The 21,571-nt window shown below is 37.5% G+C and overlaps 7 protein-coding genes across 11 annotated transcripts; 3 read left to right on the top strand and 4 right to left on the bottom strand.

Annotated features, from left to right (window-relative positions):
- Positions 1 to 17: 17 nt before the first annotated feature.
- LOC100641585 (solute carrier family 12 member 9-like) lies at positions 18 to 5,610 on the bottom strand. Its single transcript, XM_019993195.1, has 27 exons — positions 5,354 to 5,610; positions 5,114 to 5,217; positions 4,878 to 4,995; positions 3,765 to 3,860; positions 3,526 to 3,687; positions 3,413 to 3,477; positions 3,297 to 3,359; positions 3,187 to 3,249; positions 3,036 to 3,126; positions 2,881 to 2,982; positions 2,770 to 2,831; positions 2,601 to 2,724; positions 2,409 to 2,494; positions 2,235 to 2,359; positions 2,071 to 2,174; positions 1,933 to 2,021; positions 1,754 to 1,885; positions 1,529 to 1,705; positions 1,339 to 1,483; positions 1,234 to 1,283; positions 1,122 to 1,169; positions 1,016 to 1,056; positions 770 to 957; positions 571 to 722; positions 380 to 443; positions 238 to 321; positions 18 to 166 (listed from the first exon to the last, which is right to left on the bottom strand). The coding sequence occupies exons 1-27, from the start codon at positions 5,574 to 5,576 to the stop codon at positions 105 to 107; spliced, it is 2,820 nt and encodes a 939-aa protein (XP_019848754.1). The 5' UTR covers positions 5,577 to 5,610; the 3' UTR covers positions 18 to 104.
- A 5-nt stretch (positions 5,611 to 5,615) lies between these two features.
- LOC100641712 (ketosamine-3-kinase-like) lies at positions 5,616 to 7,051 on the top strand. The gene is made up of 8 exons (XM_019993208.1): positions 5,616 to 5,836; positions 5,905 to 5,988; positions 6,041 to 6,141; positions 6,190 to 6,355; positions 6,405 to 6,458; positions 6,515 to 6,659; positions 6,715 to 6,889; positions 6,934 to 7,051. Exons 1-8 carry the CDS (start codon positions 5,690 to 5,692, stop codon positions 6,992 to 6,994), a joined length of 933 nt encoding a protein of 310 aa, XP_019848767.1. The 5' UTR covers positions 5,616 to 5,689; the 3' UTR covers positions 6,995 to 7,051.
- On the bottom strand, positions 6,923 to 8,455 carry LOC105316734 (GDP-Man:Man(3)GlcNAc(2)-PP-Dol alpha-1,2-mannosyltransferase-like). The gene has a single exon (XM_011411867.2). The coding sequence runs from the start codon at positions 8,394 to 8,396 to the stop codon at positions 7,008 to 7,010; it is 1,389 nt and encodes a 462-aa protein (XP_011410169.1). The 5' UTR covers positions 8,397 to 8,455; the 3' UTR covers positions 6,923 to 7,007.
- Positions 8,456 to 8,459: 4 nt separating this feature from the next.
- Positions 8,460 to 10,459, top strand: LOC109580238 (mitochondrial ribonuclease P protein 3-like). The gene is made up of 9 exons (XM_019993204.1): positions 8,460 to 8,713; positions 8,770 to 8,836; positions 8,882 to 9,245; positions 9,288 to 9,338; positions 9,387 to 9,468; positions 9,531 to 9,713; positions 9,762 to 9,901; positions 9,949 to 10,141; positions 10,212 to 10,459. The coding sequence occupies exons 1-9, from the start codon at positions 8,477 to 8,479 to the stop codon at positions 10,338 to 10,340; spliced, it is 1,446 nt and encodes a 481-aa protein (XP_019848763.1). The 5' UTR covers positions 8,460 to 8,476; the 3' UTR covers positions 10,341 to 10,459.
- Positions 10,360 to 11,859, bottom strand: LOC100635892 (serine/arginine-rich splicing factor 1-like). Of its 4 annotated transcripts, XR_002184145.1 has the most exons (6): positions 11,652 to 11,859; positions 11,376 to 11,607; positions 11,192 to 11,329; positions 10,950 to 11,146; positions 10,552 to 10,848; positions 10,360 to 10,470 (listed from the first exon to the last, which is right to left on the bottom strand). XR_002184145.1 is itself a non-coding variant. In XM_011411831.2 (5 exons), exons 1-4 carry the CDS (start codon positions 11,819 to 11,821, stop codon positions 10,958 to 10,960), a joined length of 729 nt encoding a protein of 242 aa, XP_011410133.1. In that variant the 5' UTR covers positions 11,822 to 11,859; the 3' UTR covers positions 10,360 to 10,470; position 10,957. The 4 variants fall into 4 exon arrangements, 3 of the variants coding, with proteins under 3 accessions (XP_011410133.1, XP_003384132.1, XP_019848769.1); XM_011411831.2 differs by lacking the exon at positions 10,552 to 10,848 and having other exon boundaries at positions 10,957 to 11,146; XM_003384084.3 differs by lacking the exon at positions 10,552 to 10,848.
- Positions 11,860 to 11,921: 62 nt separating this feature from the next.
- Positions 11,922 to 15,288, bottom strand: LOC100641838 (protein spinster homolog 1-like). Its single transcript, XM_019993203.1, has 11 exons — positions 15,060 to 15,288; positions 14,669 to 14,883; positions 14,465 to 14,616; positions 14,331 to 14,418; positions 14,100 to 14,257; positions 13,916 to 14,050; positions 13,107 to 13,311; positions 12,845 to 12,910; positions 12,697 to 12,795; positions 12,496 to 12,654; positions 11,922 to 12,254 (listed from the first exon to the last, which is right to left on the bottom strand). The coding sequence occupies exons 1-11, from the start codon at positions 15,181 to 15,183 to the stop codon at positions 12,063 to 12,065; spliced, it is 1,593 nt and encodes a 530-aa protein (XP_019848762.1). The 5' UTR covers positions 15,184 to 15,288; the 3' UTR covers positions 11,922 to 12,062.
- Positions 15,289 to 15,333: 45 nt separating this feature from the next.
- LOC105316736 (uncharacterized) lies at positions 15,334 to 21,541 on the top strand. 2 transcript variants are annotated; one of them, XM_019993193.1, is made up of 16 exons: positions 15,334 to 15,486; positions 15,590 to 15,687; positions 15,945 to 16,011; positions 16,204 to 16,260; positions 16,415 to 16,463; positions 17,023 to 18,876; positions 18,953 to 19,115; positions 19,418 to 19,606; positions 19,882 to 20,013; positions 20,501 to 20,596; positions 20,658 to 20,762; positions 20,810 to 20,893; positions 20,951 to 21,010; positions 21,053 to 21,127; positions 21,205 to 21,303; positions 21,353 to 21,541. In XM_019993193.1, the coding sequence occupies exons 1-16, from the start codon at positions 15,468 to 15,470 to the stop codon at positions 21,395 to 21,397; spliced, it is 3,192 nt and encodes a 1,063-aa protein (XP_019848752.1). In that variant the 5' UTR covers positions 15,334 to 15,467; the 3' UTR covers positions 21,398 to 21,541. The 2 variants fall into 2 exon arrangements, with proteins under 2 accessions (XP_019848752.1, XP_019848753.1); XM_019993194.1 differs by having other exon boundaries at positions 21,208 to 21,303.
- Positions 21,542 to 21,571: the final 30 nt, after the last annotated feature.

Genomic DNA, 21,571 nt, shown 5'->3' on the forward strand with positions numbered 1-21,571 from the left:
TAAAACTTTTAATAAAGTAAGAAAACTAAAATTAAGTGACAACAATTATAAACTGGCCACAACAACAAATATAATTATTGGTCCATTATTAATTAATTAATTAATTAAATCGAGTTAGTAATGACAGGCATCGAACCATGCACCATCACTGTAGGAGGCAAATTATCTAAAAAATAAAATAAAATAAAATAAATTAATAATAAATAAAATAAAATAATAATAAATAAAATCTCTTACTTGATAATACAGACAGCTCGTTAATATAATCTTTAGCTTTATTAATATCTTCTGGAGGTACGGGTAATGCAGTAAAAATTACACCTAATTAATTAACAATGAATTAATTAATTAATCAATGAATATTAATGAGTTCTCTTACTAGCGTTGAGAGAGTTTTCCATCATCAGTCCATTGATATTCCTGTAATAAGCAACACCTCTACCCTGTAATGAAACAGTCAATGAACTAGCAGTTAATATATTAATTAGCAGCTGATTAACTACTAGTTAATTAACCAGCAATTCATTAATCACTTGTTAATTAACTATTGGTTAATTAACTACTACGTACAAGTCTTGCTGCTGAGGTAAAGCTCTCAGTGAAAGTGTTGATGGAGTCGGACATTGAGATACCGACTGGTTGAGATATAATGATTACTTCAGCATCAATCCTAGCGTCTTTAAGGAAATCATACATTACAGTCCTTTCCATTACACCATCACCTAATAATAATAATTAATTAATTAATGTGCCACGCCCACTATCTTACTGCTTGTTTCCGTGACAACAAATATTCTTATTTTAGTTGATGATTTCCACGAGTCCTTCATGTGGAGGACACAGGCCAGCTGCATCATTAAAGTGAACGTGTTTTCAAACTCCTCATTGAACCGAACGCACAACGGCCAGACGTCAATGTACGGGTGAGCCTTTGGTTTATTATCAAACTGCTCAAAACTAGAAAGAAGAGAGAGAGAGGGAGAGAGTTGTATTGTAAGTTTATTCATTAATTTACTGTCTCAAAATGCAAATGTTCTTTCCCATGGTCATGGCATCCTAACATAAAAATGAATAAATGATAGATAAAATAAATAATGATAATATTATGTTTTCTCTCTTACCTGTACTACACCAACATATTCCATCTGTGACAAAATCTGATCATCTTCCTGGAGGGAGAGAGAGAAAGGATCAATGAAGAGCAGCTGTAGGATATCATTAATGTTCTCTCACTGTTTGACGTAGAGGAGGTAAGTCTCTATTGATGTCGTCATATTTATTCACTAAACAACAAACAAACAAACAAACAAATGACAATAACAACAACAAAGCTCATACATGTTGTATCCCTGATCATCACTCGAACAAATTTCGAGCGTTTTTCCACCTGCTCCTTCAGATCAGTCAAACAAGACTGAGGGACCTCCTTAGAGTAGAAACCCAGCCCGAGGATATTGGGCTTCATGCCACCCAGACCAGCTGCCTGGTTATTAATAATAGTTAATAAACTAATAGTTAATTAACTAACTGTTAATAAACTCCTAGTCCCAGCTCTGAAGGTATCAGATACGGTTAATTCAACAAATGCTTTAAACTTTGAGATCTCAACAAAGTCCAGCCAGGTCTTCAGCTGTTTATTGTAATAGTCAGCAACCTCAGGATTGAAGGGCTGGACTACAACATGACCAAGGACATATAGACCGCCCTATAATGAATATTAATGAGGAAGTGTGGTCTTGTTAATTAGCCACACCTTCTTTAAATCATTGCAGAACTTGATCATCCTAAAAGATGACCGTGGGTTGGTGACCATTAGAAGTATCTCTGGCCTCCAAAACTTCACGTGACTCTTCCTGATATCCAACCTCAGGAGGTACTTACGAACCTAATAAAAATGGGTGTGGTCAATAGTAGGTGTGGCTTCTGTTTTACCTGATGATAGATGAGTGCTTGTGATACGTCACCCCATGGGGTAGCAGGGGATCGTAACAACAATATAACAAAGAGGAGTATCATGATTACTAAATATAGAACGGAATGATTATGTCATAATGAGGTCATTGGTAATACCTAGTGTGATGGCAGCGTACAATGGCTGGATCACAAACATCAACACAAAACAACTGAGAGCACCAAGGAAGGAGGTGTAGCGGGAATAGAACTGGAACGTCGGCCTATACCAATAATAATAATATAATAACTATTAATAACTACTTATAACTATTAATAATTACCTGAAATTAGGAGCAGATGCAAACTTTAGTGCTAAACAGGCCAAGTTGACGACTCCATAAGATAAGAGGAAGAACATGGTCACTATTGGAGCTATGGCATTCAATTTACCGATAAAAAGGGTACACTAGAGGAGGGGAGGAGCTAGTTATTAGGTAGTTAATTAACAATAATACCTGTACTAAGAACCAACAAAGGAGTACTGAGACAATCGGCTCTTTCTTCTTACCAACAGTCCACGTAAACGGATGCAGTATACCACCTAAATATTATCAGTATATTATTAGTATGCTATCAGTATACTATTAGTATACTATCAGTTTATTATCAGTATATTATTAGTATATTATCAGTATATCATATCTTACTGAACAGCCTGTCTTTAGCTAGTGCATATAAAACTCTTGAGGCTCCAATGAGGTTGGACAGAGCAGCTGATAGTGTTGCTGCAAATACGCCAACTGTAATTAACCAGGGACGTATATTAATATACTAATAAATAAAGAAATAAATAAATAATTAATTAAATACATGTACCTGGAGGTAGTTATAATTATTAATAAGCATCTCATATTCACAGGTGAAAGCAGTCAGTGTAACTATAAATAGAAGATATCACATGACTCATGTTACTAAAAATAGACTTACATAATACAACATAAATACAGAATGTTATGCCGCAGGCTAGTAGGGTCCCCTGGGGTATGGCGGTACTTGGGCTCTTCAGTTCTCCTGAGATATTAGCACCAGCTGCAAACCAGGAGGAGGAGGAGCTGGTGAGTATTATTAATAATAGTATATACCCATTATTCCTGTACAGCCATTGAACAAGATAGCAAATACTAATTGAAATGAGAGCTTCTTCATTTGAGTATAATCTTTCTCATAGTGCGACTGTAAGTTAATGATTAAAGTATGTAAGTACATGTACAAAGTATATTTACATGTACTTACAAAAAAATTATCAGTGAAGGTGCCGAAGCTAAATCCAGTGTAATTAAAACTCACGTCACTATCCTATCAAAATAATAATAGAATTAAATGAGAGAGTGAGCGGTGCTAACCTTGAGTGTATTGTCTGGAGCAATTGGAACAGGAAAAGGACCCATCATATACCCAAAACTAACCTAACGGATAGAAAGTCACATGATGTATAGTCACATGATGGAGGAGTCTTTACCAGGCAAGATATGATTGAGGTCATCACGAGTATAAATATGATAAAGGTTGTCTTAGCAAATAAACCTAAAATACAATTAGTAAATGGACACCATTTATCCTTTTTCTCTTCACCTGCTCCAACAAGACAGACGATTAGACAGAAGAGCAGTATGATACTTCCATAGAGCAACTTATAACCATAAGATTCTGGCAGAACAGGATGTGTAAGTGTATAATTCTCAGGATAAAACAAGGAACCATCGCCAAAATTACTGACCAGGGCTTCAACAAATCCTGTATTAATAACCATTAATAACTATTAATTACCACTTATAACTACATATAAACAATTAATAACTATTAATAACTACCAATTATATAAGTAGCTGATCCAAATATATTAGCAATGACAAATATAGCTCCAATGGAACCACCGAACTCTGGACCAAGAGCCCTACTGATCATGACTAATTAATAATAATTAATTAAGGACCAATAACAACAATAATAATAATAATAATAATAATGATGATGATGATGAGGTAATTATGACACACTACTACATAATGACTAGTCATAGCAATTGGCACCATCACAAACAGCTGCTACAACCACACACACAGCACCTTATACACACATACTGTGTACATACAGGTATATGTATACTAATATCCTGGTTATACAGTCTCCTGCTGCTACTGTTTATAGTAACATGACACATTATCATCATTACTGGCTTCCTTCACATGACATACCACAAAAGATGAACTCAGCAAGAATAAAGTCCCCAAAAGCAATAACAATAACAATAACAGAGTAGTATAAAAGAGAGAAGGAGAGAGAGAATATGACAGAAAGTGAGAGAAAGAGAGAAAAAAAGAGAGAGAGAGAGAGAGTGTGTGTGTGTGTGTGTGAAAAAGTGTTTTGAAAGGAGGAGGATAATTCAAGAGAGGTCTGGAGTATAAAAGAGAAGAGAAGGAAAGAGAGAAGAAGAGAGTGTGTGTTTTCATGGCAGAGTTAAATCCTCGGCCCTTTTTAACCCCGTGTGGTGAAGCCACACCCCCTAACATGGAAAAGGAACCAAACAAAACCAGACAAGGAGAAGAGGATAATGGAATGACCAATGATATTAATACCACCGGCCAGCAGGAGTCACAAACACAAACAAAGAACAACAATAAACAAAAACAACAAAAAACAACAATAGAGAGAGAGAGAGAGAGGAGGGAGGAAAGACTATAATTAGTAACACGTACCAGTACAATTAATCATGTTTTCTTTTTCTAAAAATAAACTTAAAGTGTTCAAAAGGTCAAAACAGCAGCTGGCCTGGTCTGATGACAAGTGCCAAAACAACTGTCAACTAACAATACACATACTGTTACTGCTATGTAACAACATTGTAATTAACTGGAGGGTGCATATACTGGTTAATATACTGGTTAATATACTGGTAATATACTAATAATATACTAGTAGGATACAGTATACTCCACCTCCTTCAACGTTCCCATTGGTTGCTATGGCAGATATTGAGAGGACAGTCAAAACAACAACAGAATAACCAATCAAGAGCATGACAATGGTCTCAAGAAACCCGGCCTAAGGGAGAGAAGGGAGACATCATGTGACTATCATGTGATGAGGTAGTCTCGCCCCGCCCCTTCGCTACCTGCGGACAGGTAGTGAAGGGGCGGGGCAAGACTAGTGATGAGGTTACCTGTCCTACGACCATACCAAGACGAAGGAACAGGACCACACTAAAGATGGACAATATGCAGGGAATTGTAACACCAAATATCATACCAAGCTTCTTCTTACGAGCTGAGGGAGAAAGAAAAAGAAAGATATTATTATCATTATTACTATTTTTAGTATTCATAAATGTATCAGCTATGTAAACAAAATGAACTCGTTAAAAGTAACAATTAGGAAAACAATCAAAATTTGATGCTCGTACCTTCATATTTTTGAGTCACTTTCTTCTGAAGGAGAGGAACCCCCTCGTCTTGAGGGAGGCCATCAATACTTATCTCATCTTTGCTGGTTTGGCCGCTTCCCTCCATCACGCTGAAACTGATCTTAACTCCTCTCACGGGCTGATCCTGACCTTTGGCAAGAGGTAGAGAAGGAGGTGGAGGAGATGGTGAAGAGCAAGGAGGAGGAGTAGAGAAAGAGGCCATTTCAGCACATAATCTCCTGACTCGAGTCAAAATGATACACGTGATTTGAGTCGTCAGCTACGCCCTCTCATTATCTATTTGCGTGGGTGTTGTAATTAGTTGCTGCAGCATCAATGGAGGGTATCTTGAAAGAAGCTTTAGGGTGTGATAGAGTGAGGAAGATGGGAGGGAGAGGAGGAGGAGGGTGTATCAGTGAAGGACAGAGCTATGTGCTGGATGAAAAGAGAACTGTGTTTGTCAAAAAGAACAATAATGAAGATGTAATTAAAAATTATGAGAATTGATGTACAACTTTAATAGTTTAACATTCTGATTTTAACAATTGCAGGCTAGAGCAATGTTCACTGGTGAAATGGAAGGACTGAAGAGTATTTCATTGACTGATACTGTACGTGTACCTCAACCAATAAAGGCAAGTGAAAAAGAGAGAGAATGATAATTAATATTAATGATTGATATGACAGGTATTTGATAGTGGAGGTGGTTTGTATGTTATCATAATGGAACATGTGGAGATGTTACCGTTGCATAAATATAACGAGGAATTAGGAACAAAACTGGCTCAGTAAGAATAAACTAATAATAATGATTTTATTAATAAGTAATTTAATAGACTACATCTTCATAATATTAATAAAATAAAAACATCGATTAAGACCTCAGGGAGGGTACAGTCAAGTGACTCCGCCCAATCTGAGCTTGTTGATAAATTTGGATTTTCCATTCCAACGTCTTGTGGACTCATTCCCATGCCCAACGACTGGGAAACTGACTGGATTGTGAGCTTTGTATCAATTTAATATAATTTTGATTTTTTGGAATTTTTAGGAATTTTATGCCAGGCATAGGTTGCAACCGCAAATTGACAGAATAATAAAAAATGTAAGAAATAATGAATAACATTAGTGAATTATATACCACTGGTCCACCACATTCAGTACAACAATAGGAAATTGGTGGAACTATGGTCCAATTTACAGTTAAAGATGTCTCAGTATTTCAAAGATACAGAGCAAATATTTCCATCACTGTTGCATGGAGACCTGTGGGCTGGGAACACTGCAGAAACTGCCAATGGACCAGGTACAATCAACTTATATATTGATACATATTAGAATTAATACTGCCATTTCTCTAGTTATGTTTGATCCAGCTGTGCTGTATGGTCATCATGAATTTGATTTGTCAATTTCCAAAATGTTTAGTGGATTCAGTTCAAGTTTCTATGAAGCATATCACAAACTCATACCCATATCTCCAGGATTTGATACCAGATTGAAACTATATCAATTGTTTCACTACCTCAACCACTGGTATCAAACAATAATTTAATTATTAAATAATAATTAACTTTTAGGAATCATTTCGGAAGTAGCTACGAGCAACAAAGCCTATCAATAATGAAACAATTAATTTAATTAATAAATTAACTTAATTAACATTAATTGATCTAACAATTGGTCCCAAATGCTTTACAATGTTGGACTCAAAACATGAAACGGAGAATTGTTCCTTGACGTGGGTAACCCCCCTCTTCCTCATCCCCTCTTTCTCTTCATCACTCAATCTCATTACATCAAGTATGTACTCAGTAAATTCCTCAGTGGATTCTGCCAAATATCCAATGTCCCCCTCAATAACAATATCGTGTTTAGGACCCCCTGACCTGTGGGCTATCATAATGCACCCAGCTGCAATACACTCCACTAGTGATATCCCAAAATGTTCGTTGATCATAGTATGAATAGCTACATCTCCACTACCTATTTCTGTTAGCAGTCTCTGAAATGAGACATTAACTAATAATTGAACGTTATCAATCACTCCTAATTCAACTGCTTTCTTTCTCAGTGACTCCACGCGGGTATGGTCTCCTTCGTCACGACAGCTTCCGATCATCACCAGAACAGGTTTCTTGTCTTGTGGGCGTGGTTTGTCTAAAAGAGTACGCAATATCTCAAGTTGCTGCTGATGGTTTTTTTCCGGTCGATATTGTCCGATTGTCACAATACGAAACTCCTCCTCCTCCTCCTTTTTGCTTTTAATATTTGAAAATGTCTCAACGTCACAAGGAGGGTAAACTATGACCACACCTTCTTTCCTCCACAAGCTGCTTATGTGTCCATACGTCCACGTACTATTCACCATGGTAACGTTAGCACGACGTCCAACAACACCGTATAAATAAGCTAAAACTCGATAATAAAGTATCTTAATATTAGTCAGCGTCTTTGATCTACTAATTGATTGATTATTATTAAAGTTGGTTATAGAAGATCGGACTAGTTTTAACATGTCCGTACTAACAATTGGATAATGGACGTAGGCTATCACTGGACAACCGGCCATCAACCGGAACAATGGATATATAAAAGCATATCCCATCGTATCAAACAGTATGTGGGGGCGTGCCCTTAGTAACGCCTCTGCCCCTAGCAACAGGGACCCAAGGCATTGCCCCAATAGAGTGAATCGAGGCCAGGTGGTCGCTTCAATCAAAGTCCTTAGTCTAAGACGAACAAACTCTACCCTCTCTTGAGGGAAATTTATACCAAACCTATTGACAGCTTTCTCTATTATCTTATAAGATGGTTTGCTCAGTACGGGGTCTCCTGTGTATATTATTATTCTCACTAGTGGCCATTCCCTCAGTATGGCCGCTACTGAGTGCCACAGTACTCGTTCACCGCCTCCTCCTGCGTCAGCGTACGGGTGGAATAAACCAATGGTTAGCTCTTTAGGCCTCCTCCTTCCTAGTATGCAAAGTAAGAAGAAACAGAGTGAGAACGTCCCTATTGCAAAGATAAAGAAACACTCCATTTGTTGAGGTGTGAACACTGAACAGTAATGAGGATGCGTGGGTGGTGAAAGGTGTGGCTGGCCACGTGAAGATTTTAGAAATGTCTCTTTCTCGATTCTTGTATTTTTCAACTAATTCTGGAGCCATTAGAAGTAGATTAGTAACGAGAAGAGTATTTTCAACTAGGGACTCATTGCTGAGACGTCAAGTAATAAAAAGGAAGAAAGAGAGTAGCCTATCTTCAGCATTGAGCCTTTTTGAAGAATTGGTGAGTAAAGAAAGCAACAAGGAAGAAGCTATACACTCAACACTCAGCACTCTAATTCACTTCTGTGAGGTTCGATAATAATAATAATAATAACAGGACATGACTATATACTGGAATTATTTTAGAGAGAAAATGATCAAGTAGGAGGAGAAGAAGTGATGAGAATGATTGACAAATATTGTCCAGAGCCAAGTACAGTATTAATTATTAGTACTATTATTTATTGTATTTTTGAAGGTGCTCCATTAGTAACAGCTGCAACTCATTATTTATTAACAACAAAAGACAGAGAAAGGCTGTGGGCTTGGTACGATCGCCATATGAAGAATACTCCACTAAGAGAGAAAGTTTCTTTAAATCTGCTACAATTTGCAATTGATGATAAAAATAAAGAGAGAGTGAAGGAAATATTAGAGAAACATAATCATAGCAATATTGATGATGATCTGATCCAGCCATTAATGGAACTAGCTGCAGAGAAAGAGAGAAAAGGAGACCAAGATTGGAGAAAAATCGGTTACAATTTGATGGAAAAAGTATCCAGTAATCGAATATTAATTAATAAGAGCACAGCAATGTGCATTGTAAAGTGGTTGACAAGGTATATATAATAATGATAATAATGTTGATGATATTTTCTCAGTATGTGGGGCGGAGATGAGCACATTTCTGTTACTGAAACTTTAATTTATGAGTAAGAATATAGCGTGGTTATTAACTTGATCAATTTGCTGTTCTATAGCAATGGGATTTGTAGCAATTGCAAGCGTAAAATCAAAGAGAATAAATTAACAAAAAGTGAACACTCTTTACTGCTACAACATGTGAGGTTTCATTGTGTTACTATTTATAGGCACAATTTATTACATTCTGTTACTATTAATAGGCACAAGAGATGCTACTCAAGGAGCCTTATTCATATGAAAATGGAAAATTAGAGGAAAGAGAAATTAAAAATTTTTTGAAACTTTGTAAAATATATGGTCCATTCGGTGTCATAATAGATGGTCTGAATATTCTATTGGAACATGCAGATATACCGGGAGGGGGCAATAAAAGCTATGGAAAAGTAACTACATGTATGCACATCTTATTACTGAATGTCTATTATCTTTAGCTTATTTCCTTGTGTAACTGGGCTACTAGTTACCAACCTTTGCCAGTTATGGTGATTGGAAGAGCTCACATGAAATCAGTAGTTGGAACTATAACAACAAAGCTTCCACTGAATGTGCATTTGTTTTATACCAGCAACAGGTAGAACATATGCTTGTTAATGTTTGTATAATATCCCTGACGGTTAGGGTTGCTGATGATCATTATTTCATCCATGGGTCACTCTCAAGTGGACGGGATACCTTATTCATAACTAATGATAAACTTGGAGATCATGTTGAAAAGATTGATAAATCTTTAGTACCAGTTTTTCAAAAATGGCTAAGATCAACTCGTGTGGGACACACTCATGGCAAAAAACCATACTGGAGAGGGTTAGAGGTACGGGATAATAAAACAGCAATTTGTTCAGACTCACGATAATAAATCATATTCTTATTATAATTCTTAGATACCACGTCCCTATGAGCTTACAACACAATGGACTGATGATGACTGCTGGCACATACCAACCACTGATGACAACTGGTACTGTGTTAAAAGGATTTCTAATGAAATGTTGACAGTAAATGAGAATTGAGAAGCATGTTGCTTTCAACTGTGTTTCAATTTGATCTCTTTATTCAAATCAAAATAACATCAACTATTATTATTATTATTATTAATAATACAGAGAGTCTCTTTCCTCTTTTCTTAACAGAATTAACTTCCTAAAAATATAAAACAAATTATTGTCTTTGAAATTCTTCTCTCCTCCCTTTCTCTCTCTCTCTCAAACGTGTCCTCATTACATGTGTGTGGTATCCTCGTCACGTTTTAACACCATTTGATCCCTTAATGTGAAATTGATTCCCAATTCCCAATGCCACATTGATCCTAACACATGGATTGATTCCTGATCTGATCCCTTAACATGACATTGGATCCCAATTCCTAATGCCACATTGATCCTAATTGATCTCTTAACATGATTTTGATTCCTGATCTGATATGCTTAGCAGACAGACACTATGTGCCACATCCATTAATTTTTCAAAAGGGGGTGTGGCCATTTTATGAAAGTAATTAATCCATTTCCATGACAATAACTAATGAATAATAATAAGGTTCTTAAAATAAAAACCAATTAAAAATCCCTCAACCAATCCCTGTACATAAACCATATCAACTAGTGTGTGTACATACATACCTTGTGCTTTAATTAGAGCGGCTCCTAGAGCGCCTGTATCTTGGACTGCGGCTGCGTCTGGGAGACCCGTCACGGTGTCTCGGTGAGTCGTGGTACCGTGGTGAGTGACGAGGGGACGGGCTGGGGGAACGACTGTTGCGTCTGTAAGGAGACCCACCAGAGGACGGCTCCGATACTCTTATATAAGCCGACTCACCCTAAAATAATAATAATAATGATAATAACAGATTGATGTTTCTTACTTCGTGAGAGCGGAATTTGCTGTCATCAAGGTCTCTCACTGCTCTCTTTGCATGTTCATATCTTGCAAATTCAACGACTCCGGTTCCGTCTCTCTCAACGTTAGCATATATGACGTCACCAGCCTGTCTGAAGTGATCCTAAAGTGTATTAATAAATAAAGACCACACCCACTGATTAATTAACCTTGATATCTTGCCAAGATCCCGTGGGCGGTAGTCCAGTGATCATTAGTTTGTGTCCTGACTGGCGTCCCCCACCACGCCCATACCCGTCACGCCTCCCTCCGCCATAGTAGCCCCTTCCCCCACCACCACGCCCACCAACGTAACGAGGTGACGAGCGAGGTAACTCGACCCGTAGCTTGTACCCGTCAAACATGTACCCATCCCGACCTCTAATGGCATCATCTGCATCTCTGTGGGCACTAATTAGAATAATACAAATCACGTGATCCCTCACCTGGGATCCTCAAACTCTATGAAGGCGAATGGGGTCTCCCTCCTATCGTGGAGGTCAACATCAACGAGTTTGCCATATTTGTAGAAGATGTCCTCCAGGTCTCTCTTCCTTATGTCCCCGGGAAGATTACCAACATACACTTTGCAGTCATTGCTATCAGAGCGGGACATCTTGCTTCTCTTTGCAGCTACTGCGCATGCGCAGAAAACTCATCAATATTCATCAACCTTATGAATCTTAGTTAATATTCATTAACCTTATCAACCTTAATTAATATTCATTAATGGTTGCTGCATATCAAAAGTATTACATAGTTATTATAAAACACAAAAATAGCAGAAAGAAAAGAGAGAGGAGGAAGATGAAAGAGATTATTCAATAAAGGTATAAATTGTAGCTAGAAAATAATGTTCAAGAGTTAATTGACACATGCAGTCCATTGGAAACCAACGGAGACTTCTCATCACTTAAATTATCATCATTATCATCATCATCACCATCACCATTATTTGTACACTTGATATCAACGTCACTCCTTAAGGACTGGTGGCTGGTATCTGATGGATTCCGAGTGTGTTTGTTCTTTACATGAACAATGACAGCCTAGGAGAGGCAGAAAATAATAATTTACAAAATTTTAAAGTTTCTCCAAAAGCAGGCCAAAGTCCCTGTACTATAGTACATGGTCTCGGGCCAAATTTTGCCAAAAATGAAAAGATGAGAATTCTCCATTTTTATAATATTTCCTGATGCATATACATGTTCTTATGTTGTGTAGAAAGTTTGGGCTGATTCTGATCCAAATTGGATTTTTTACGAATTTTAAAGTTATCATAAAAATTACTTTTCTATCATCAATGACAGTTAATGTTGATATCAAGAAGGTCCCTCCTCCAATGGCCGCCACTATCACTGTTATATACAGTGAGTACTGCATCCCAGTGGCTTGGCTATACACCTCATCATGACTGTTACGAAAATGTTTTACCAAAGCATCCGACACCTATTTAATGGGCATTAATTAGAATAATTGGGTGTGGCTTACAGCTCCGATAATAAATGGGCTTGAAGCGTCACCGAGCAGGTGTATCATTAATATTTGAATAGCTTCAGCTGTTGATCTACACTCTGGTATGACTACATACTAGAAATAAATAAATATTTATTTATTTATTTATTTTGATTAAACTTACTAATAATATAGCTCCAACTGGCGCCCAAATGATACAGAAAAAGAATTCAGCGATAAATACCAGCACCTAAAAACAACAACAACAATAACAACAACAACAACAATAAGAACAACAACAAGAACAACAACAATAACAACAACAACAACAATAAGAACAACAACAACAACAACAAGGTTAGTAGTGTACAAATTCCTATGCACATGTCAAGTACATAGGTGCATGTACATGTACACACGTTATCAGAAAGACACATCTGTCTTACCCATCCAAGATATATATTGACAGCCCCAAAGGTTATGGCGCAATACATCAATGGAGATCCCACCAATAGCCCAAGAGCACACACAATACAGTCTGCTTGGTCAGTCCAGCGTGATATGAACTTGCTTAGTTCTGATCCTGAAACAGTACCAACTAGTCCAGCAATAACTGTCACTATACCAAATCCTAAAGAAGCTTGACTCTCACTAGCAAAAAGTAAAATAATAATAATAATACACATAATACTGGTGCATTAATGTACAATAAATTTAAAGAATGAGAGAGGAAGGAGAGAGAGGGGGGGAGGAAAATGAGACGGAAGTTACGAAATGCTAATTCGTTAAGAATGTAAACTCTTCGAGGTACATGTAGTTGTATTACGTATTCTGAGTAATTATCTTAATAATCTATTTCTCGCTTTTAATTATTGTAGTAATAATAACTATTAATTAATCACATAGAGTAAATCAGCCAAAGTCTAAATCAACTACTCACTGGACGCTTTCCGTCATTTTTAATGATTAGATCTTTTTATAACAACTGTGTTATTTTCAACTTTATTGTTCCTGCATACCAACAGGGAATATCAGGCTAGCCTCTACAGTAATTGATACTTTGGGAAAAGAAAACTGCTGTTATACAGAAGTGTCCTTTATGTGGAGGTTATTTTATACAGTAAGGAATGTAATTGGTACACTAGGTGCTGTCCGTTAAATGGAGGTGTATGCTATAGAGAGTGTCCATTAAGAGAGGCTACATTGAAGCACCTAGCTCTCATTCTCCCTGCCCACTTCCTCCTATTCCACTTACGTGTATGCTTTTGATGGATCATCAGCAAAAATAAGTCTTGACATTCTCAATACATAGGTTGGTGCCCACTGAGCCAAGGCCCCAACAGAAAAAGTAAGAGCAGCAAAACCAAAAGAAGACAACAAGAACGTCCGACTAAAAGAAATTAAATAAAAAATATTATAAATAGTCTTGTTATTATTACTTTCTCATTAGCGCTAGGAGGTCGTTAAAGTAATGTTGAAATCCATTGCCTGCTTTGACCCCACCATGATTCCGTGGGTCTTCACTGTGACCTCTTGGAGGTTCATGTATCGTAAATAATATTAAAAATACTGATATTAAACCAAGGCCGGGCGACAACTGCAAGTGATGAAATAAAAGTAACAATAACAATAATAATAATAATAATAATAATAATAAATTAATAACTGACTCTTAAAGCCCATCTCCAGCTGTCATCCACATGATAATGATGATAAACTTGTGACGAAACAAAAGACCCCGCCCCATAACCTATCGCACTACAGTACATTTAATTACAATAAAAACTCATCTTCTTTGGTCTACCTTCCAATTGGTATGGCCATGTAAAACAATGATAGGACTCTTAGTCTTTTCTTGGTAGTGAAGAGATCAGCAATGATGGTTGGAGCTATCGTAGCATAACTGGCTTCACCTACTCCTACAAGACTTCTGGTAGCTAACAGCATTGGATAATTCTAATAATAATAATAATAATAATAATAATATAGTTAATTATTATTATCTTACTATAGAGAAGGATCCAGCAAAAACAAAACCAGACCAGACGAATATTCCAACAGCCATGATGTACTTTCTTGTAAAGCGGTCGCCAAGGTAACCGAATATCGGACTCAACAGCATAAAAGAAATGATGAATGTTGTCTGTAAGAGACCGCCCTCTGTGTCATCAATCGTCTCATTGAAACCATTCCTTGTGACGTTCTGTAGTTCAGTCATTATACCTTAATTAATAATAATAATTAAATCAATAATAATAATAGTATTGTTATTATTAGCGGGTGTGTCTTAATAATCAATTACGAAGCCTGGTATTTTTAATTTTTTGAAAGGCAGCCGTTAGATGAAGTAAGGATACAGCTGCATGTAAAAGGAACACACGATATCTCTCCCTCCTTACCAGCAATGGTATACCTATCCATGTAGTTCAACAAATTAACAAAAAACATGACACAGACAGTCCAGAACTTCGCCAAGTTGTACTTTGTGAACACTTTAGTCTTTACATCTCCAGTCTCCATCATCAGCCTCTCTATCTATGATCCACTCTCACCACAGCAACCAGCAACACATGCAAAAAGCCAAAAACTTCTCACCTGATTTTAAAACCACACCCAAACCACACCTATTTACCTGACTCTAACGCCCACGCAAAGTCACTTCCTGTATTAACCCCGCCTATTCTAGCCCCACCCATTTCACCCCTCGCCGCCACATATTCCATATTGCTTCACTGCATGACTAAGAGCACTAGACCAGAGATAAAAATCAGTATAGAGGAATTTGGAGGGAAAGAAAGAACGCCATAATGTCGGTGGACGTAGTCAGTAAGTAAAATCCGTCTCCCAATATCTTGCTATATTTATTTACATGTATTTAATTGTTAAAATTTGATACGATATCAATTTTGCTCTTTCTTTAATAACACAGTCCCCACCGCCGCAAACCCTTCTGCTGGACAACAAGATCCAGTGAATATAACACTAGCTGAGACCGAGCAGCAACTCCAAGAAGGGACAATGGAAAAGGTGAGTCATTGCAGCAAGGTGTTAATGAATTATTATCAGCCTCTGTATAAAGTGTTGAATATTATGTTGTAATACAGTAACTTAAAATTACATTTTTAATGAGTCCTTGTTATTTTAGCATGCCCTCAAGGGCTAGTTTTACACTCCCTTCCCTCTCTGTTTCCCTGAATATCTCTCAATTTGCTCTTTTGTTTCTGTCTCTCCCCCCCTCTCTCTCCCTCCCCCTCTTTTTGTCTCCCACCTCTCTCTCCCTACAGATAAGAGGCAGCACTAATGATCAGGTTTTAAGCGTCTGGACTGGTCATACTATAGACACAGCTATGGGTGAGTATTAATTAGATTATGGTGTCTGCCACAATGGTGTTAGTGCCATCTTGAAAGCTAGTAATTTAAATATTAACCTTTATCATCAAAGCAAAGGGTTCAACTTCTTGTGTAATCTTATACCAATAATCATGAACCACTCCTTGTGTACCCCCTTTACTCTTTTTCTCTCTCTCTCTCTCTCTTCCTCAGATGAAGATTATGATAGTCTGTACAGCAGTAGAAAGCCATCAGCTGTAAGCTCAGTAGGTTAGTTCCCATCACATGATTCTAAAAATTACACCTGCCAAATATTTGAATTAATTATTATGAGTTATAATTACGTCATTAGATTATGTACATGGTAATGTATATAATAAGTTTAATTAATGCTCCCCCTCTCTCTCTCCCTTTCTCCTTTCAGACGATCACCTCCAAGAGGAAATTATTAAACAGCAAAAAGAAGCCTACACGTAAGTGAAATGAGAAATTGAGAGGTTATAAATTGGCAATGAAACCATTACTATCAGCTTTATTGGGAAATTTCATAAGCACAACACTATCAATCATTACCACATGTACATGTATATAGTGCACATGTGTACATACATGTACATACATGTACATACATGTATGTACATGTATGTAATGAATGTGAACCCATATTTGTACTGTACATGTGCAGTGATAGTGTACATTGTAGTGGTACATTCTGTTTACGCGAGCACCTGCTGCATGTGCTTCACTCGTGATGTAATATTATTGATTCTCTTTCCACGTATATTTATTGGCAAACGTTTAAGTGATGGAATGTCTCTTGATAAATTGGAACACACCTTTTAAAGGAGAGAGAGGGAGGGAGAGAGTCACACCATGCATCACAATGGCTACCACATCATGTGTTCTAGCTCTGCGTGTGTGTGTGTGTGAGAGAGAGAAAGAGGTGATGTACATGTACTTGTACATGTAACTAACATGTGGTAGCCATTGTGATCTTGAGTGATGAACTCTCTCTCTCTCTTTATCTTGTAGTTGTCATGGCAACCAGGGTGCTATAGTGTCGGCAGGAGAGAGGGACACTTCCTATTGCGATGTGTTTAGAGCAGCCACAGTTCTCCTTAATGGCATCACTGAAGATAATAAGAGGAAGACCAGCGATCCATTACTGGCTAGAAGAAGCAATGAGAACAGAAACAATGTCCTTGACAAGCAAAGGTGTCACTCCGACTGTACGGGGGTGAGTCCCCTCGTCATTGTCACGGCAACCAACAGGAGTACCCTAACGGACGACAATTCGTCTGCTGTGGGCGGAGATTCGGGGATTGTTGAATGTACGTCGAGTTGTCATGGTAACGAAGTGTTAAACGAAACAAGAAATAGATATAGTCATTCATCTTTAGCAAGTACTTCAGATAATGTTCTCTTATCACCAAGCCGCACCCAGTCAAGCCATACCCAGTCCATTTCAAGCCACACTCACAGCCGCTCATCATTAGACCACGCCCGTTCTTCGAAAAGTAATCCCCACTCCAATGGAATGACTAGAACAGCTAGTTTAGATGAGGGGGCTCTCACTTATTTCAGTAAATCGAAAGAGACAAGTAATACCAAAGGCAGAAGAGGTAAACTGACCAAACACTTGAGTCTATCCAGCATGGGAGGGTCCAGCGACTGTACCATTAGCTCTCTCTTTGATCAATCATCTTCTTACTCAATGGCTTCAGAACTTCTCTCTTCTCTTGGTTTCGGTGATTTCGATTCACCACAGTTGATTCCTGATCGCTTCATCCCGCATAACGCTGAATCAGCAAAACCTTCTAAAATGTACGAACAGACTTTATTGGGTATTTATTCATCAGGGGGTGCACCAAGGGGCGGGGCTTTAGAAGAGGTAGCATGTTCAGTAACTAGTAACGAACCGCAAAAAGAATTTATAGAACAACAGAGCGCATTAGTGGGCGGAGACTCACTGAGAGAAGTAGACCTTCCTTTAGGTGCTACTGCTGATAACTTCATATCAACTAAACGTGTCACAACTCCACCTGTTTCGCCATCACCTCCTTCCTCCCCTACTGAACTAAACCACACCCTCTTATACTCCCAAGCCTCTCCTGATTTATTACTGCACAGCTACAACAGGAAACTGGAGACAGTCCCTGAAGAAACCGCCAGCGACCTCTCACCATCGCCACGGTGGCTCTCACCTCGTGTGTCCCTGGACCATTCGACCTATGACGTGAGTATGGGCCAGTTACTGGGGTCTAGTCTCAACGTGAACAGAAAGAGGTCACTGCCAAATAGAGATGGATACCGTATGTCAGTGGATAGTATCTTAAGTGAGCAGGAATCAACGGTCTATTTCTCAATCACGTCTTACGATGATGACATTGCTAGAGAGGAAAGGGAACGAGAGGAAGCTGCCAGACTTCTTTTACCGGTTGACGAATCCTCTCAGGGCAGACGGAGACGTAAAGGAGTCCATGGAGCTCCACCCGAACTACTAAGCTGGTTAAAGGATCAGAGCCATTGCGTTAATGATGACTACGATGATGATATACCCTGGCCTTTTAATGAACAGGCTCATATCAGGCGTAGCCTAACGGAGTATCAGTTCAAACAAAGACTGTCTCAAGGAAGCAGCATGACGTTAGAGGATCGGTCCCTCTCTCCTGTCGAGTGCGAGGACCCTCTCCAAGGTGTGTTCCAAAGGCGGTTTAGTATTAACGGCCCGTTGCTAGCGCCTAAACTCGATAGTTTAGAGGACTCGCGTAGACTTTCGCTTCCTTCCAAATATGGTCATTATAGATCCTCTATGCTGAGTCAGCACCCTCCTTCCAAAGGCACAGCTTTAGAGCAGACCATAGACGAAGAGACAGGAAATATGAGGTATGTTCCGCCCACTTGTGAATATTAGTTATCTTTTATAGTCATGAATGTTTAATGAGTTGTTTTTCTTCTTTAGTGGTCCTGAATTTGGTGACGACGATTCGGAGCATCAAGTCAAATCAAGCACTGATCTTAGCACTGAAACTAACACTGATTCTGATCAGAATCAACACACTAACACTGATACTGATCAGTATCAATACTCAACAAGATTACCTCCTGGAATGACAAGAGCTGATGTACGTATTTACATTAGCAATACATGTAATGTTTACAGCTGGTAGCTTTTATTGGCAATTTTGACATTTTGATAGCCCATTTGTACACATATGGCCGCAGATTCACCAAAATATTTTGTAGTCTCAATATTGGCATGATATTATTCTATTTGGCAAAGAGTCTGTATGTATAAATACTTTAATCAAATATTTGGCTGATTAGCAAATAGCATGCATTGTTTATTGGTCCTCATTCAATTAATTGTACATTTAATAAGAATCAACTACCTATCTCTCTCTCTCCTCTCTCCTCCTCTTTTTAGGTACGAGAGTTGAAAAGAGAAGCCAATGTACTGAAGAAGGAGCTTGATATTACTAAGCAGAAGTTGAGAGATGCTGAGAGAGTGAGAGTTCTGGAGGGAGAAGATCACCTAAAACACATAGCGGATAATGAGGAGTGGCTTCGGTCAGAACTTTGGAATAAAGAAAGAAAATGTCGTGAACTAGAAGAGGTCATGACCACACAAACCACCACTGTTGATGATGTTAAATAATAATTATAATGATAATGATGATAATGTTATATATTTTCTATTTGCTTTTCCTCCTCCTTGTCGTCCAGTCTTATTCTTTTTATTATTATACATGCATTCATTCATCCATTCCATTCATTGCTATACCAGTCAATCATTAATAAAATAAATGACAATGAAATTGTTTAAATAATAATAATAATATTAATATTCTTGAGCGTTAAAGTTATATTCCTGTATGTGTTATACTTTAGACGTTAGAAGCGTTACAGAGAAATTACAAAATACTCAAGCAGAATCAGCTGATAAGCATTGCCAGAGGTAAAGAGGAGATTAAGGACATTAAAGATAGAGAAATATCAGAATTGAAACATAAGCTAGAAGAGGTAAACTGAAAGCCAGTGCAGCTGCTAGGATACATGCACCTACACTACACCACATCAGATATGACTGCTGTGTCATTGTGGCAGAGCCTTCTCACTGTTAAGTATACCTGCCCATGTACGTGTACCAACTGGAGCAGGTGGCCAGCATTCCCTGTCAATTGATTATTATTATTATATTTAGTGACTAGCCAGTAGATTTTGTGAGGCTTCTGTTTTTATTTTATTTGCCATATAAGGTATTGTGGTCGCTAGTGACATTATTTTATTGTTATAGTACGAATTACTTGGAATTGTCCTCTCTTTGGCATATTTGTTCTTTAGTTCATTTTAACAACAACAACAGCAATAATAATATTTACTAACAATAATAATAATAATAATAATAATAATAATAATAATAATAATAATAATAATATTTAATAATGGCATATGTATACGTATAGTGGACATTCTTCATTATTTGTATTTTTGTCATTTTTTTCCACAGAAAACTCAAGAGTTTCGAGGTAAAGCGTCCAAATTAGAAGACGAATGTCGTCATTTGAGATCAAAAGAGAATCAGCTCCTTAAGAAAGCTAACCAGGTAATGGAACAACACTGCATGTCTGCCTGCATGAATGCATATCATTAACTGCATGTTACAGCAAAACTATAAAATTGAGAATGAAGAGCTTCAAAGAGAAATCACTCGTTTGAAAGAGCAGCTGCGACAAGAAAAGCAAATCACAGCCAGTGCCAGTAAAGAAAAGGTTAGATCATGTGATTATCATGTGACTATCATGTGATTGTGTTTTAGGCTATGGAACTGAAGCAGTTAAGAACAAAGGCTCAACTAGAAAAGGAAGAAGCATTGAAGAATCAAAAAGAATTTTTAACAAAGGTATGTAATGCATGTACAAATCTTCAATTGTTGTTTTTTATTGGTTTTATTGTTCAGATACATCAAAACGAATTGTCTTCCGTTCGACAGGCTGTTCATCAGTTCACCGATAAAGAAGTAATTATTATCAATTTTTATTAATTTTGATGACAATAGCAGACAAAATCTAGTGGTCGCTCTGTTTTGTTGCGCACATCAAGTTATTCACCAGCTGGGAAACAAGAAACCAATAAAGTATTATAGTAACTCTCTCTTATCTTTCTCACTCTCACTCTCTCTCTCTCTCTCACTCTCTCTCTCTCTCTTTCTTGCAGAGGCAGCAATATCAGATAGAGAGATTAGAGAGAGAATTGCAATGGAAAGATGATGAAATAGCTGAGTTGAAAGGACAATTGAAAGTATTGCACAAAGTAAGAGAGAGAGAGAGAGCGATAAAGTCTGTTTTAATGTTCATTTTAGGAGCATTTTGTTTTGCAGAAGGAGCTATCAAGCAAAAGCAAATAATTAATAATAATAATAATAATAATGATAATATTCATAGCAGCTTCATTACGTGTGTGGCAGATTCCAACTGTATATTTTGTGAATAAATACAATTATTTTTGTAAATATTGTTATATATAAACATTGAAAGGTCCATGACTTCAATTGAAGGACTATGATTTCAATTAGCAACCG

The sequence above is a fragment of the Amphimedon queenslandica genome, unplaced genomic scaffold, assembly GCF_000090795.2.
Source record: "Amphimedon queenslandica unplaced genomic scaffold, v1.1 AMPQUscaffold_13500, whole genome shotgun sequence".
In the NCBI taxonomy this organism is placed as follows: Eukaryota; Metazoa; Porifera; class Demospongiae; order Haplosclerida; family Niphatidae; genus Amphimedon; species Amphimedon queenslandica.

Excerpts from the sequence above, each read along its gene's own strand:
- LOC105316736 (XM_019993193.1), top strand. Across the intron at positions 15,688-15,944 it reads AAGAAGGGACAATGGAAAAG|ATAAGAGGCAGCACTAATGA; the intron begins GTGAGTCATTGC and ends CTCTCCCTACAG. Across the intron at positions 19,116-19,417 it reads CTGGAATGACAAGAGCTGAT|GTACGAGAGTTGAAAAGAGA; the intron begins GTACGTATTTAC and ends TCCTCTTTTTAG.
- LOC100641838 (XM_019993203.1), bottom strand. The coding sequence starts at position 15,183 with ATGATGGAGACTGGAGATGTAAAGACTAAAGTGTTCACAAAGTACAAC. Across the intron at positions 13,312-13,915 it reads GATCCATCAAAAGCATACAC|TGAGAGTCAAGCTTCTTTAG; the intron begins GTAAGTGGAATA and ends ACTTTTTGCTAG. Across the intron at positions 12,655-12,696 it reads GCCCATTTATTATCGGAGCT|GTGTCGGATGCTTTGGTAAA; the intron begins GTAAGCCACACC and ends CCCATTAAATAG.
- LOC109580238 (XM_019993204.1), top strand. The coding sequence starts at position 8,477 with ATGTCTCTTTCTCGATTCTTGTATTTTTCAACTAATTCTGGAGCCATT. Across the intron at positions 9,714-9,761 it reads GCAATAAAAGCTATGGAAAA|CTTATTTCCTTGTGTAACTG; the intron begins GTAACTACATGT and ends TATTATCTTTAG. Across the intron at positions 9,902-9,948 it reads TTGTTTTATACCAGCAACAG|GGTTGCTGATGATCATTATT; the intron begins GTAGAACATATG and ends CCTGACGGTTAG.
- LOC105316734 (XM_011411867.2), bottom strand. The coding sequence starts at position 8,396 with ATGGAGTGTTTCTTTATCTTTGCAATAGGGACGTTCTCACTCTGTTTC.
- LOC100641712 (XM_019993208.1), top strand. The coding sequence starts at position 5,690 with ATGGAGGGTATCTTGAAAGAAGCTTTAGGGTGTGATAGAGTGAGGAAG. Across the intron at positions 6,459-6,514 it reads TTGACAGAATAATAAAAAAT|TACAACAATAGGAAATTGGT; the intron begins GTAAGAAATAAT and ends CACCACATTCAG. Across the intron at positions 6,660-6,714 it reads AGAAACTGCCAATGGACCAG|TTATGTTTGATCCAGCTGTG; the intron begins GTACAATCAACT and ends CCATTTCTCTAG.
- LOC100635892 (XM_011411831.2), bottom strand. The coding sequence starts at position 11,821 with ATGTCCCGCTCTGATAGCAATGACTGCAAAGTGTATGTTGGTAATCTT. Across the intron at positions 11,608-11,651 it reads ATAGAGTTTGAGGATCCCAG|AGATGCAGATGATGCCATTA; the intron begins GTGAGGGATCAC and ends TAGTGCCCACAG. Across the intron at positions 11,330-11,375 it reads GATCTTGGCAAGATATCAAG|GATCACTTCAGACAGGCTGG; the intron begins GTTAATTAATCA and ends AATACACTTTAG.
- LOC100641585 (XM_019993195.1), bottom strand. The coding sequence starts at position 5,576 with ATGGCCTCTTTCTCTACTCCTCCTCCTTGCTCTTCACCATCTCCTCCA. Across the intron at positions 3,861-4,877 it reads TGAAGGAGGTGGAGTATACT|TCATGATCAGTAGGGCTCTT; the intron begins GTATCCTACTAG and ends ATTATTAATTAG. Across the intron at positions 1,170-1,233 it reads TACCTCCTCTACGTCAAACA|GAAGATGATCAGATTTTGTC; the intron begins GTGAGAGAACAT and ends CTCTCCCTCCAG.